The 13111-nt window shown below is 36.5% G+C and overlaps 1 protein-coding gene and 1 long non-coding RNA gene across 2 annotated transcripts; both read left to right on the forward strand.

Annotated features, from left to right (window-relative positions):
* The first annotated feature begins 1367 nt into the window (after window positions 1-1367).
* LOC130075414 (uncharacterized) lies at window positions 1368-10456 on the forward strand. Its single transcript, XM_056240022.1, has 6 exons — window positions 1368-2763; window positions 3160-3307; window positions 3557-9657; window positions 9864-9986; window positions 10090-10245; window positions 10381-10456. Exons 1-3 carry the CDS (start codon window positions 1368-1370, stop codon window positions 9531-9533), a joined length of 7521 nt encoding a protein of 2506 aa, XP_056095997.1. The 3' UTR covers window positions 9534-9657; window positions 9864-9986; window positions 10090-10245; window positions 10381-10456.
* Window positions 10457-11324: 868 nt separating this feature from the next.
* On the forward strand, window positions 11325-12761 carry LOC130075403 (uncharacterized). Its single transcript, XR_008805485.1, has 3 exons — window positions 11325-11396; window positions 12142-12214; window positions 12671-12761. It is a non-coding gene; the product is annotated as an uncharacterized LOC130075403 (long non-coding RNA).
* Window positions 12762-13111: the final 350 nt, after the last annotated feature.

A 13111-nucleotide genomic window follows, 5' to 3' on the forward strand; every position in this document is an offset into this window, starting at 1 on the left:
AGATTTTTCGATTAATCGTTTTTTAAAATGTGGTCGATTCAAAATCGATTCTTTCTATTTTTTTCCATATTAAGGACTCGCGGTGGTGCTGCGTCTTCTCTCTCTGCACTAGGCAAGCGCTGAATATTCACTTGCACAATCGGGCCAGCATTGCACCGTAACTAAAGTTTATCATTGATTTTACCAGTTTAAACATTCAAGCAATGTTAAACCATGCTGTGCTCGCGCACTCTCAGAGATGTCTTTCACTGCGTGCACGTTAATAAAGCCTAAATCCGCCTCACAAACAGCTCGCCAGAAACAAAAGTTTTATCACTGGATTATATCGCTTTACTGTAACAGTTAAAAACACGCAAAATTATGTCAATACTGTCTTGGTTAGTAACCTCGTAAAGACAGTCGGTTATGTCTTAAATTAGCATCAAAATCCTGTCCATTCATTGTATGCATTTAGTGTATAAGCCAGTGTACCTAAAATAAAGAGTTTTACTGTGTATACAGGTTTGTGGCTCTTAATTTATTTGTATTAATTAACCACTAGTAAACTTATGTCCACTGTTCTTTTTTTTTTTTTTTTTATAAATATAGGATTTGTATTACATCTATATTCATTATAGTCAAAGAATATAATCAAGAATCAAATCAGGAATCAAGAATCGAAATTGAAAATCGAATCGAGAATCAAAATTGAATCAATCTGAGAGCTTTCGAATCGAAATTGAACATGTGAATCGATACCCAGCCCTAAAATTGATGTCCCCGTCCCCACCAATTTCAAAATCAAACCTACGCCTCTGTATATAGATGAGTGTATTAGTTTAAATGAGTCTCAATAGCTCATATAGTGTATAGAATGGCAGTTTGATTGAGTCTAGGGCTTCAAAGTATTTAGATTTGAATTTTTGACAGTTGGGCAGTTTGAAAATCTGAAGATTCCACAATGTTAAGTCAATGGGTTTTAGGAAAACCGTAAGTCCGATCAGTCTGAAAAACTCGAGTCAGAACAGTTTGAGTGTCCGTGCCGAGTTTGGAGTATGTGAAGTTAAAGCTCTAGGAGGAGTAGTAGTAAGAAATTTAAGTCTCAGAAAAAGAATACTAATAATATTAAGTTTAAATAGCATTTCAGTAAGTTGACTTTCACAAGCCAAATTAAATATATATTTATATGTATATTCACATACGTGCATATCAAATATTTTAATTATCTTAATTAAATGCTTATTGATTTCAGAATTGTTATATTTCTATGTGAAAATGGCTAGAAAATCATTATAGTGTAATGCAGTGAAATATTTTTGGGTGTTTTGTAAAACTGGCAACTTGAGTTACGCAAGTATACATAAAAATCTTTTTGTTTATATTTACAGATGCCACGACCTAAGAAAAGGGCCCGCATAGCCAAGAGGCTTGCACAACGGTGTGCAAATACAGAGGTTCCGCCGCTTCCTCTTAAAAAAATGGCAGAGGCTGCACCACTTCCTCTTAAAAAAGGGCAAACAGAGGCTGCACCGCTTCCTCTTAAAACAAGTCAGGCAGAGGCTGCACAGCTCCCTCTTAAAACAAGTCGAGCCGAGGTTTTGCGGCTTCCTCGTAAAAAAATGGCTGAAAACAAAAATTCTGACAAAAATTCTGACAAAAATTCTGACAAAAACTCTGCTTCAAGCTCTGCTTCAAACTCTTTCAAAAACCCAGTCAAAAACCCAGTCAAAAACCCGTCAAAAACCCAGTTACCTCCACAGAACTCTGAACAAAACTTTAAAATGTACAGAACTTTACATGAAAATGCTTTGAATACTTTACCTGCATGTGTTGAATTTCTACAGAAACCATTACTGAAAGGTTCCTTTCATCAAGGTGATGCCCGCTTTGGAAATTCACGTGGCAGACAGTGTGGTGCCATCAGTCTGATAGCAGTGTTGATGAGCAAGATGAAGAACGTGTTGACCTGGACAACACAAGATCTCAATGGTGTATTGGTTGCAGGAACACGCCTTTATGAATCTTTACGAAACCAGGGTAACATAAATGACCGGGAAGTCATGGGTAGGCATTACATTGCTGTCCATGAATTACCAAGGAGACATGTGCTGGGTAATACTGTCTTTTCCATAGAATATGCAGAGTCTCTCACTGGATTTGTTAATGTTGATGACTATGATGAATCCTTAAGGAATGTGGCCATGCCAGTTGATGTAGCTCTTCAGCGAGCTCTATTGAGTGCTGATGCTTTCCTTTTATGTATTTGTGCCAACACATGTGCAGTTATTAAGGAGGGCTCATGGTATGCCTTTGTTGATTCTCATGCTAACATGACAGAGACAAGTTGTGTTGCTTATCACAGCACCATAGAATCTTTGTATAACTACATTAATGAGATGGCACAGTCATTTGGGGTAATTGCGCCACGATTTGAGATAACTGGAGTTTTTGCTCATGCAGATGCTGAAGTTTCTCACTCGCTGGAGGCAGACCGCAGCAGTTTTCCATGCTCTTCTGGTAAAGCACTTTACAGTGAAGTTCTAAAACGCAAACCTAAGGTATGCAAATCTGTGACGACTGAGGTAAGGTCATCTGTCTTTCAATCACCTGAGGCTGAAGTTCAAAATACAAGCACTGATGTTCCCATGCCACAACCAGTGTGTAATGTGTTGCCGAGTAAAGGAAAAAGGGGGAGAAGTAAAAATCAGTATGAACTATCAGAGAAATGGGTTACGAAGTCCCACTCGCTGGAGGCAGACCGCAGCAGTTTTCCATGCTCTTCTGGTAAAGCACTTTACAGTGAAGTCTTAAAACGCAAACCTAAGGTATGCAAATCTGTGACGACTGAGGTAAGGTCACCTGACTTTCAATTACCTGAGGTTGAAGTTCAAAATACAAGCAATAATGTTCCCATGCCACAGCCGGTGTGTAATGTATTGCCGAGTAAAGGAAAAAGGGGGAGAAGAAAAAAGCAGGATGAGCAGGTCTCTGAGAAACGGGTTAAAAAATCTCATGTTGAAAATGTTGTAGTAGATGACATAATTATTACTGATGTTTCAATTCCAGAAGTATTTTTTTCTCCATTGACTCATAGAGATCAGCAAGCTTTATGTGAACTCTTGCTTCTTACAAATGATAACAGTGACTGTGATGTTACAACAAACTTTGGTCCCATTGCAGGTCCGTGTCAGACAAAGAGTATCAAACCAGATGGTAACTGCTTTTTCAGATCACTGGCATATGCAATTTGTGGAAGTGAGGACAAGCATTTGAAGATTCGCCGTGCAGTTGTCAAACACCTGAAAATGAACCCTTCAATATTTGAGAGGTATGTGAGAAGTGAGTATACTTCAGTAGAGGACTACTTGAAACAATCTAGAGTCTATTATTCTGGGTCATGGGTCACTGAAATTGACATATTTGCTTCTGCTGATCTATTTAAAACAACCATAATGACTTTTAATGATGGCCGGTGGAATGCACACAAACCTACTGGAGAGGTAATTGCAAACAATGCAATATATTTGAAAAACTGTAATGGTAATCATTATGAAGTTGTGACATGTGTCAAGCACAGAGGTCAAGACATTTGCGCAGGAAAGTGTGGGAATGCTACTTCAAATGAGGTGAGAATGCCATGTCTGCGTAAAAGGAAGGTAAGCGACGCTGCAGAATGTGACCAAGAGACCAAGAGACAGAAAAAATGGAAGTATGAGAAGTCCAAGTATGATAATGACATTGATTTCAGACAGAATAAAATTGACTATGCCAAAACAAAATACTGTGATGACATTGATTACAGGGAGAATAAAATTGACTATGCCAAAACAAAATATTGTGATGACACTGATTACAGGGAGAATAAAATTGACTATGCCAAAACAAAATATTGTGATGACACTGATTACAGGGAGAATAAAATTGACTATGCCAAAACAAAATACTCTAGTGATAAAGATTATAGACAGAAAAAAATGAAAGTTCTTCGTGATAAATATTTAAAAGATTATCATGTTTGTTTGTTTAAGTGTGAACGTTCTAAGGCCAAGTATTCAAGCAATATTCAGTTTCAGAAGCGTGTTTGCCAGTATTCTCGAATGAAATATAAAAATAATGTCTCATTTCAGGCAACTGTACGCGAGTATTCCAAGAAGAAATATCTTCAAAACCTGGACTTTAACGCAAGAGTACGTGAGTATTCCAAGAAGAAATATCTTCAAAACCTGGACTTTAAAGTAAGAGTGCGTGAGTATTCTAAGACAAAATATCACAAAGATGTAAACTTTCATTTCAGTAAAATACAAAAAGGCTGTGAGGTATATGCAAAAAAAAGGGAAAAACAGAAAGACATTGGTGTTGCCATTGCTGGTTTTCGTCAAGAAGTGAGTAGAGGTCCAGAGTTTGTGTGCTGTGTTTGTCACCGTTTACTTTTCAGAAAGCAGGTTGCTGAATGCAAACCAGAATGCTATGAAGACAAAGGAGACAAAATTGCTGCTTTGGCAAGAAGATGCATCACCCTGAGGTATGTGCATGTTTGTGATGAAAAATGTCATAATACTTCTGGTTTTTCTCCAAGGTGCAAATTGTGGATTTGTCCAACCTGTCATCGAAAAATCATCAGTGGAAAACTGCCTGAAGAGAGTGTTGCTAACAATATGCATTTGGTGGACATTCCAAATCAACTAAAGTGTCTTAACTCTTTGGAACAACATCTTGTGGCACGTAATATTCCTTTTTTGAAATTACTCTGTCTTCCCCGTGGAAAACAAAATGGCTGCCATGGACCGGTGGTGTGTGTTCCTGTAAATACTGCAGATGTGTCAAATATTCTTCCACGAAATGAATGTGATGACAAGATGATAAGGATAAAACTGAAGCGCAAGTTAACCTACAAAGGGCATTATGAGTACAAGCATGTTCACACTGATCGTGTTAGAAATGCTCTGCGACGTTTGATCAGGTGCAATAAATGGTACAAGGATGTGGAGATTAATGAACAATGGATCAACTCTTTGAATGAACCAGAAGAGAATGTTGCTGAAGAAATGGAGGAACAAGCTGAAGTTGAAAAGAGTGAAGAGGAAAATGATACTGAAGAACAGCCAGAGGAAGACTTGACTTACATCAAAGAGCAGAGTGGTCTTTTGTCAGACACATGTTTACAACCTGTCGATCTTGGTTCAGAAGTAATTGATCAGCACTTTCAAGATGTATTAAATGTGGCACCAGCTGAAGGTAACAGTCCTGTTAAATTACTGTCTGATAAAAGCAATGAAGCAAAATGTTTTCCTGTTCTCTTTCCAACTGGTGGTCCAACATTCCATGATGAGAGAGAAAGAAAGATCACACTGTCACGATACTTGAATGCAAGAATCCTCAACGCAGATGGACGTTTTGCACGGAGTACAGACTTTATTTTCTATGCACAATACATGTCGGAGTTGGATCAAATTGTATCTAATGTTTCTATTGCTTTGCGAAAAGGGTCGGACAAGAGGTTGTTGCAAGGAGTAACCTCGGATATGCTGACAAACCCAGAGTCGTTAGCTAAAATATTGAATTATGATGAAGGATACAAATTTTTGAGACCAGTCCGTGGAACGCCACCCTATTGGCAATCGACTCAAAAAGACCTTTTTGCTCTCATAAGACAACTAGGTATTCCAACTTTCTTTGCATCCTTTAGCTCTGCTGATCTCAGATGGCCTGAAATGATCAACACCATCCTGGAGCAAGAACAGAAAAATGTCAGTGTTGATGAGCTTGACTGGTCTGAGAAATGTGGACTAATTCGACGAAACCCAGTCACTGCTGCAAGGATGTTTGATTATAGATGGCATTGTTTTTTGAAGGATGTCATTATGTCACCTGCTCAACCTATTGGAAAGATCAAAGACTACTTCTATCGTGTAGAGTTTCAACAGCGTGGATCTCCTCATGTTCATTGTCTGTTTTGGGTTGAAAATGCTCCAAAGTTAAATGAAGACAACGAAGACAGTGATGCTGTGGTTGCTGCTTTCATAGATCATTATATCACTTGTGAGACACCAGGAGATGATGACGCAGAACTTTATGAGACTGTGAACAGTGTTCAAAAGCACAGCAGAAGACATTCCAAGACATGCCGGAAGAAAAACACAGTGTGTAGATTTAATTTTCCACGGCCTCCATCTAGCCGCACCTTTATAACAAGAGCTGTACGAGATGACTTGAAAGGCAATGATGGAAATGAGACTGCAAGTGCAATTCTGAAGAAAATCAAAACTGCGTTAACAGAATCTGAAGTCAATTTTGATTCAACAGATGCCTTTTTCCAATCCATTGGAATTAATCAAGCTGTGTTTGAGAAGGCGTACAAGAAATGTTCTAAAAAGAAAAGTGTCGTCTTGAAACGAAGTCCAAAAGATGTTTGGGTAAATCAATATAACCCTCATTTATTGCGTGCATGGCAAGGCAACATGGATATCCAGTATGTCACAGATGCTTACTCTGTAGTGGTTTATATTATTAGTTACATCACAAAAGCAGAACAAGAAATGGGACTGTTGTTGCAACGTGCACAAAATGAAGCTATGAATGGAAATCTTGAAGCAAGATCATCATTAAAAATGTTGGGAAGTGTATATCTACACAACAGAGAAGTTTCAGCACAAGAGGCAGTGTATCGCCTAACAGGTATGCACTTGAAAGAATGCTCTCGCAAAGTCCAATTTATTCCAATTGGAACTGATCCTGTGAAGATGAGTTTGCCTTTGCGTGTTCTCCAAAACAAAGATGACCATTCTGGTGAAGAGAATTTTTGGATGAATAGTTTGGTTGACCGATACAAGAGTAGACCAAAAACAGAACATTTTGAGATTCTGTGTCTGGGCAGTTTTTGTTCAGAATACAGGATATTGTCAACATCTGAGCTATCTTCACAAAACAAAGAAAATGTGATCAAGCTTGACAACAATTGTGGTTATATGATAAGAAGAACTCGAACTGAACCTGCAGTAATAAGGTATCCAAGATTTTCACCAACAAAAGATCCTGAGAAGTACTATCATTCACTGTTACAACTTTTTTTACCACATTATGAAGATTACCAGCTGAAGCCTGAGAAGTTCCACACTTATGAGGATTTCTACAACAATGGTGCTGTGAAATGTGGAAGTAATGTGACTGAAGTAAAATCTATTGTTGATTCTAATCGAGCACTGTTTGAAAAGGACAGCGATGAAATAGACCGAGCTCAACAGGTTTTGGAGCTGGGTGTTGATTTGGAAGATGCTTGGGCTGCATTGTGTCCTGAAACAGAGAAGGAGCGCCATGAATGTATCGAGCTAAAGAAGAATAACGTACTTCCTGAAGAAGATGATTCTGACACACTTATTCCAGATCTTGTAGCGAACCCTCGAACTGCATTCACAATTGAGAACAGTAATGCTACAATGTCTCGAGATGAAGCATTGGGTTTACTAAGATCATTAAATGCTAAACAGTCTGCAATATTTTACAAAGTTCGCGACTGGTGTTTACAAAAACTGCATGGAGAAAATCCTGAACCGTTTCGCTTGTTTGTTACTGGTGGAGCAGGCACAGGAAAAAGCCATTTAATCAAAGCAATATGCTATGAATCTTCTAGACTCTTGTCTCAGCTGTCTGACAACCCTGATGAGCGGAGTGTGATTTTATGTGCATCAACTGGAGTAGCTGCATACAACATTGGCGCTGCTACCATACACCACACTTTTTCAATTGGTGCTAATGTCAAACTGCCATATCAACCACTAAGTGATGACAAAATCAATTCTCTGCGTTCCAAACTTGGATGTTTGCAGATTTTGATTATTGATGAAGTATCCATGGTTGACCATCACCTTTTGTCATATGTTCATGGGAGATTGAGACAAATCAAACAAACTGGTGATTACTCCCTCTTTGGAAAAGTAAGTCTTGTAGCTGTAGGAGATTTTTATCAGCTGCCGCCTGTCAAAGGAACTCCACTCTATGCTGATACAAAAGGAGTGAACCTTTGGGAAAACCACTTTGAAATTGCTGAATTAACTGAAGTTGTTCGGCAACAAGATGTAACTTTTGCTGAAACCTTAAATCGTCTGAGAGTTCGTAAAAAGAATGAACCTCTGAGCTCAGGTGACATCAACATGTTGAAGCAACGTGAAACAGGAGAAGAATGCGGTGATGTTCATATATTTCCTACAAATAAAGAGGTTGATGAATACAATATTCAGAGACTAAATGAGGTATGTCCTGAGGCAATCAGTATTCGAGCTCAAGACTTTGAGAGAAATCCAAAAACTGGAAGGATTGAAAAAAAAGTTGGATTTCATTTAACTGTTTTCAACTCCTGTTTGGCTAAATGTGTTTCCTTGGGTGTTGGAGCAAGAGTTATGTTAAAGAAAAATATTAATGTTTCGGATGGACTTGTGAATGGAGCCTTTGGTACAGTTGTCCATATTAACAGAAGTCAAAAACAGGACGATGATTATGATGATGACTTTCCATCAGCCATTCATGTGGAATTTGATGATCCAAATGTGGGAAAAATTCAGAGATCAAACCAACAACATAGATTTTCCCAAAATTCTACAGTAATTGAAGTTCAAGAAGATCAAGTCACAAACAACGGTGGATTAAGGCGCCAATTTCCACTTAGACTGGCATGGGCATGCACTGTTCACAAAGTCCAAGGGCTCACAGTAGATAAAGCTGTCGTATCCCTTGACAAGATCTTTACTTCAGGACAAGCATATGTTGCATTGAGTCGTGTGAGAACTCTCAATGGACTAATTATTCAAAACTTCAAGGAGTCTGTAATATACTGTAATGATCAAATTGACTTGGCAATGAAAAATATACCAAAATTTCCATTAGAAAGTCACACTTTCTCAAAGACACCTGGTATATTTACAATTGCTCTTCAGAATGTGCAAAGTCTTCAAGCTCATGTTCAAGATATTCAAGCTCACAGACAACTTATGAATGCAGATTGTATTTGTTTAACTGAAACATGGCTACAAGTTGAAGACCAAGTACAAATACCAGGATTTATTTTCAAGCATAATCCAAGAGCTAAGTGCTATGACAACAGCACTCCCCTTTTCAGTAATTTAAAACAACAGCGAGGAGGTGGGGTTGCTATCTACTGTTGTGAAAACATGTTTTTTAATGTCATCATTCCAGAACCTTGCAATTTGGAATGTTTGTACTTCTCAGTTCCACATATCAGTTTGAATGCTGCTCTGCTGTACAGGCCTAATTCATATCAAATTGATGTGTTTCGACAAAATCTGTTACATGTCATTACTGAGCTGGAAAAACATCCAGGAAAGAAAGTAATTATGGGAGACTTCAATGAGGACATCTTAACATCATCTTCAATTGGGACACTAATGGAAGTCCATGGATACAGTCAACATGTGCAATGTCCTACAACTGAAAAGGGTACGTTAATAGACCATGTCTATATTAAAGATGCAGAAAATGTTACAATTGAAATTGTTTCAACTTACTATAGTTACCATGAAGCAATACTAGTTTCAGTAAGGTAATTGACATTTCTGACACATAATGAAGACTGTATAACTGCATTTTTCTTTTCTGTGCCCCTACCCTGCTACAATTAATCTGAGATTGAGGTCCATGAAGGTCTGTTCAAGTTCACAAGTGAAAACGGTATGTTATTAGACCATTTATTTCAAATCATTTCAATAAGAAACTGATTCATTTGTTGTAATTTCTGCAAGTCCACTAGTATGCTATCAAGAAAGGTTTACTCATGTAAGGTAATATGTCTGATTTATTCAGCACGCTGAACTAAGAAATGTATATAATTACACTGTCTATTCTGTTTTTGTTCGTACAATGTGACACATCTTGAGATTCCAAGGTCTATACAGTCCTGACCATTCCATACCAAGTTCTATCCATTGTTCATCGGGCACAAACCAGCACCTCCCATAATTGCTCTTCTTTCTGGAGCTCCAAAGCTACATCCAGTCAAGGTTTTTGTAGTTTTTATGCATTAAATTTGTGTTTGATTTTTCTTCATTTTAGACAATGGTTTTGGTTTTTAGCTGAATTTGTTTTTGATCTAATTCCTGCCAGTCTAAGCCATCCAAACAACACTGGATGCTTCCAATCAGCATAGGAAGCATCCACAAAGACTGCCTGCATTCCTACAGTTGTTTTATAAAATGCAATTAAGTTAATAGGATTACAAGAAAACATCTAAAAATGATCTAGAAAACTTCACATAGAAAGGTAAGTTGACATGATTGTGTACATTTTAATAGTTTAAAAAGAAAATATTTAAGGCAATATCAACTAACAATATAATTTCAGATTTATAAACTGTATGTTATCTTACCTTTTTGTCAGTAAAATTTTTTTTTTTAGATTTCTGAAACACTGAAGTCATAATTCCTCCATATACCCATCACAAGATTTTCTGCTCCATGAACTCCTCTATAGAAGCACACAAAATAAAAATAATATCTTTTTTGATCAGCTATGTCTGCAAAGCTTGAATGAAAGCATGTCAATTTCAGTTAACAGATTATCTACATTAATGGCAATATGTTTTTGTGTAAACTGCTTCACTTTCATCAAGCAGTTTGTTATATGTATGTAATCTCTGCAGATTTCTGAATGAACTGAAGTTATAATTTCCTCCATATGTCATCACAAGATTATCTGCACCATGAACTTTTATAAAGAATCGCACAACTATTAAGATAGTAAGTTTTATTGCAGTAAATTTAAGTTGTGGACATTTATACAAGCACTGATAATCTACTAATGGTACACTTTCAGATTTGTGCAGCAACTCTAACTACTGTTGATATTTTGAAGTCCACATATCCCTATACAAATGTCCACAAAAGGTAAGCTATCAGACCATGTCTATATTAGTTGTGAAATGTTTAATGTGAAGACTTCACTTATAGCACTTTGTTGAATGAATGTAATATTTTCAGATTTCTGAAATTCACCAAAGTCCTAACTTCCTCCATACATCCATCACAAGATTATCTGCACCATGAACTTTTATAAAGAAGCGCACAACTGATAAAACAGTACGTTTTATTAAAGTAAATTTAAGTTGACATTTATAAATGCACTGATTAATCTAATGGTACACTTTCAGGTTTGTGCAGCAACTCAATAACTACTGTTGATATTTTGAAGTCCACATATCCCTATACAAATGTCCACAAAAGGTAAGCTAACAGACCATGTCCATGTTAGTTATGAAATGTTTAATGTTAAGATTTCACTTATAGCACTTTGTTGAATGAATGTAATATTTTCAGATTTCTGAAATTCACCAAAGTCCTAACTTCCTCCATACATCCATCACAAGATTATCTGCACCATGAACTTTTATAAAGAATCACACAACTATTAAGACCGTAAGTTTTATTGAAGTAAATTAAGTTGTAGACATTTATACAAGCACTGATTAATCTACCAATGGTACACTTTCAGATTTGTGCAGCAACGCTAACTGCTGTTGATATTTTGAAGTCCACATATCCCTATACAAATGTCCACAAAAGGTAAGCTAACTAAACATTTCATAACTAACATGGACATGGTCTGTTAGCTTACCTTTTGTGGACATTTGTATAGGGATATGTGGACTTCAAAATATCAACAGTAGTTATTGAGTTGCTGCACAAACCTGAAAGTGTACCATTAGATTAATCAGTGCATTTATAAATGTCAACTTAAATTTACTTTAATAAAACGTACTGTTTTATCAGTTGTGCGCTTCTTTATAAAAGTTCATGGTGCAGATAATCTTGTGATGGATGTATGGAGGAAGTTAGGACTTTGGTGAATTTCAGAAATCTGAAAATATTACATTCATTCAACAAAGTGCTATAAGTGAAGTCTTAACATTAAACATTTCATAACTGACATGTTCTATGTTAAGATTTCACTTATAGCACTTTGTTGAATGAATGTAATATTTTCAGATTTCTGAAATTCACCGAAGTCATAATTTCCTCCATATACCCATCACAAGATTCTCTGCTCCTGAACTTTTATAAAGAAGCGCACAACTGATAAAACGGTAAGTTTTATTATTAAAGTAAATTTAAGTTGTGGACATTTATAAATGCACTGATTAATCTAATGGTACACTTTCAGGTTTGTGCAGCAACTCAATAACTACTGTTGATATTTTGAAGTCCACATATCCCTATACAAATGTCCACAAAAGGTAAGCTAACAGACCATGTCCATGTTAGTTATGACCATGTCCATGTTAGTTATGAAATGTTTAATGTTAAGATTTCACTTATAGCACTTTGTTGAATGAATGTAATATTTTCAGATTACTAAAATTCCCCCAAGTCATAATTTCCTCCATATACCCATCACAAGATCCTCTGCTCCATGAACTTTTATAAAGAAGCGCACAACTGATAAAATGGTAAGTTTTATTATTAAAGTAAATTTAAGTTGTGGACATTTATACAAGCACTGATTAATCTAATGGTACACTTTCAGATTTGTGCAGAAACTCGATAACTACTATTGATATTTTGAAGTCCACATATCCCTAAACAAATGTCCACAAACAGAAAGGTAACAGACCATGGCTATGTTAGTTGTGAAATGTTTAATGTGAAGACTTTACTTATAGCACTTTGTTCAATGAATGTAATATTTTCAGATATCTGAAATGCACTGAAGTCAAAACTTCCTCACATATACCAATCAAAAGATTGTATGCGGCATTAACTTCTCTAAAGTGTACAACTGATTAAAAAAAGTAATGTATAATGCATATATTCAAACTAGTTACTGAAAACATATCATTTTTGTGATTTGGTTTATTTCTTTTCCCCTTCTAGAAATAGTGACAACAACATTCTTCTGAACTATCAATTCAAAAAATGTTCTGAAAAAACTTTAAACCTATGCAGGCAGTCAATAGTCAATTGTTATTTTACAACTGAATACATAATCTCCACAGTAACAATGTTGAATGGATGGCTTGTATTACATTTGGCCTATGTATAGTTACTTTAATATGTGCCAGCCAAAAGAGGATGGCCTGCCCCTGCTGAGTCTGGTTCCTCTCAAGGTTTCTTCCTTTGCCACTACGCTGATT

This window comes from Rhinichthys klamathensis, unplaced genomic scaffold, assembly GCF_029890125.1.
Source record: "Rhinichthys klamathensis goyatoka isolate OS25496 unplaced genomic scaffold, OSU_Roscu_1.1 h1tg000578l_1, whole genome shotgun sequence".
Lineage (NCBI taxonomy): Eukaryota > Metazoa > Chordata > Actinopteri > Cypriniformes > Leuciscidae > Rhinichthys > Rhinichthys klamathensis.

Bases quoted from the DNA above. Each gene is read 5' to 3' on its own strand.
- LOC130075414 (XM_056240022.1), top strand. From the start codon at position 1,368: ATGCCACGACCTAAGAAAAGGGCCCGCATAGCCAAGAGGCTTGCACAA. The intron at 2,764-3,159 runs GTAAAGCACTTT...GTCCCATTGCAG, and splicing joins CAGTTTTCCATGCTCTTCTG to GTCCGTGTCAGACAAAGAGT. The intron at 3,308-3,556 runs GTATGTGAGAAG...TGTCAAGCACAG, and splicing joins AACCCTTCAATATTTGAGAG to AGGTCAAGACATTTGCGCAG.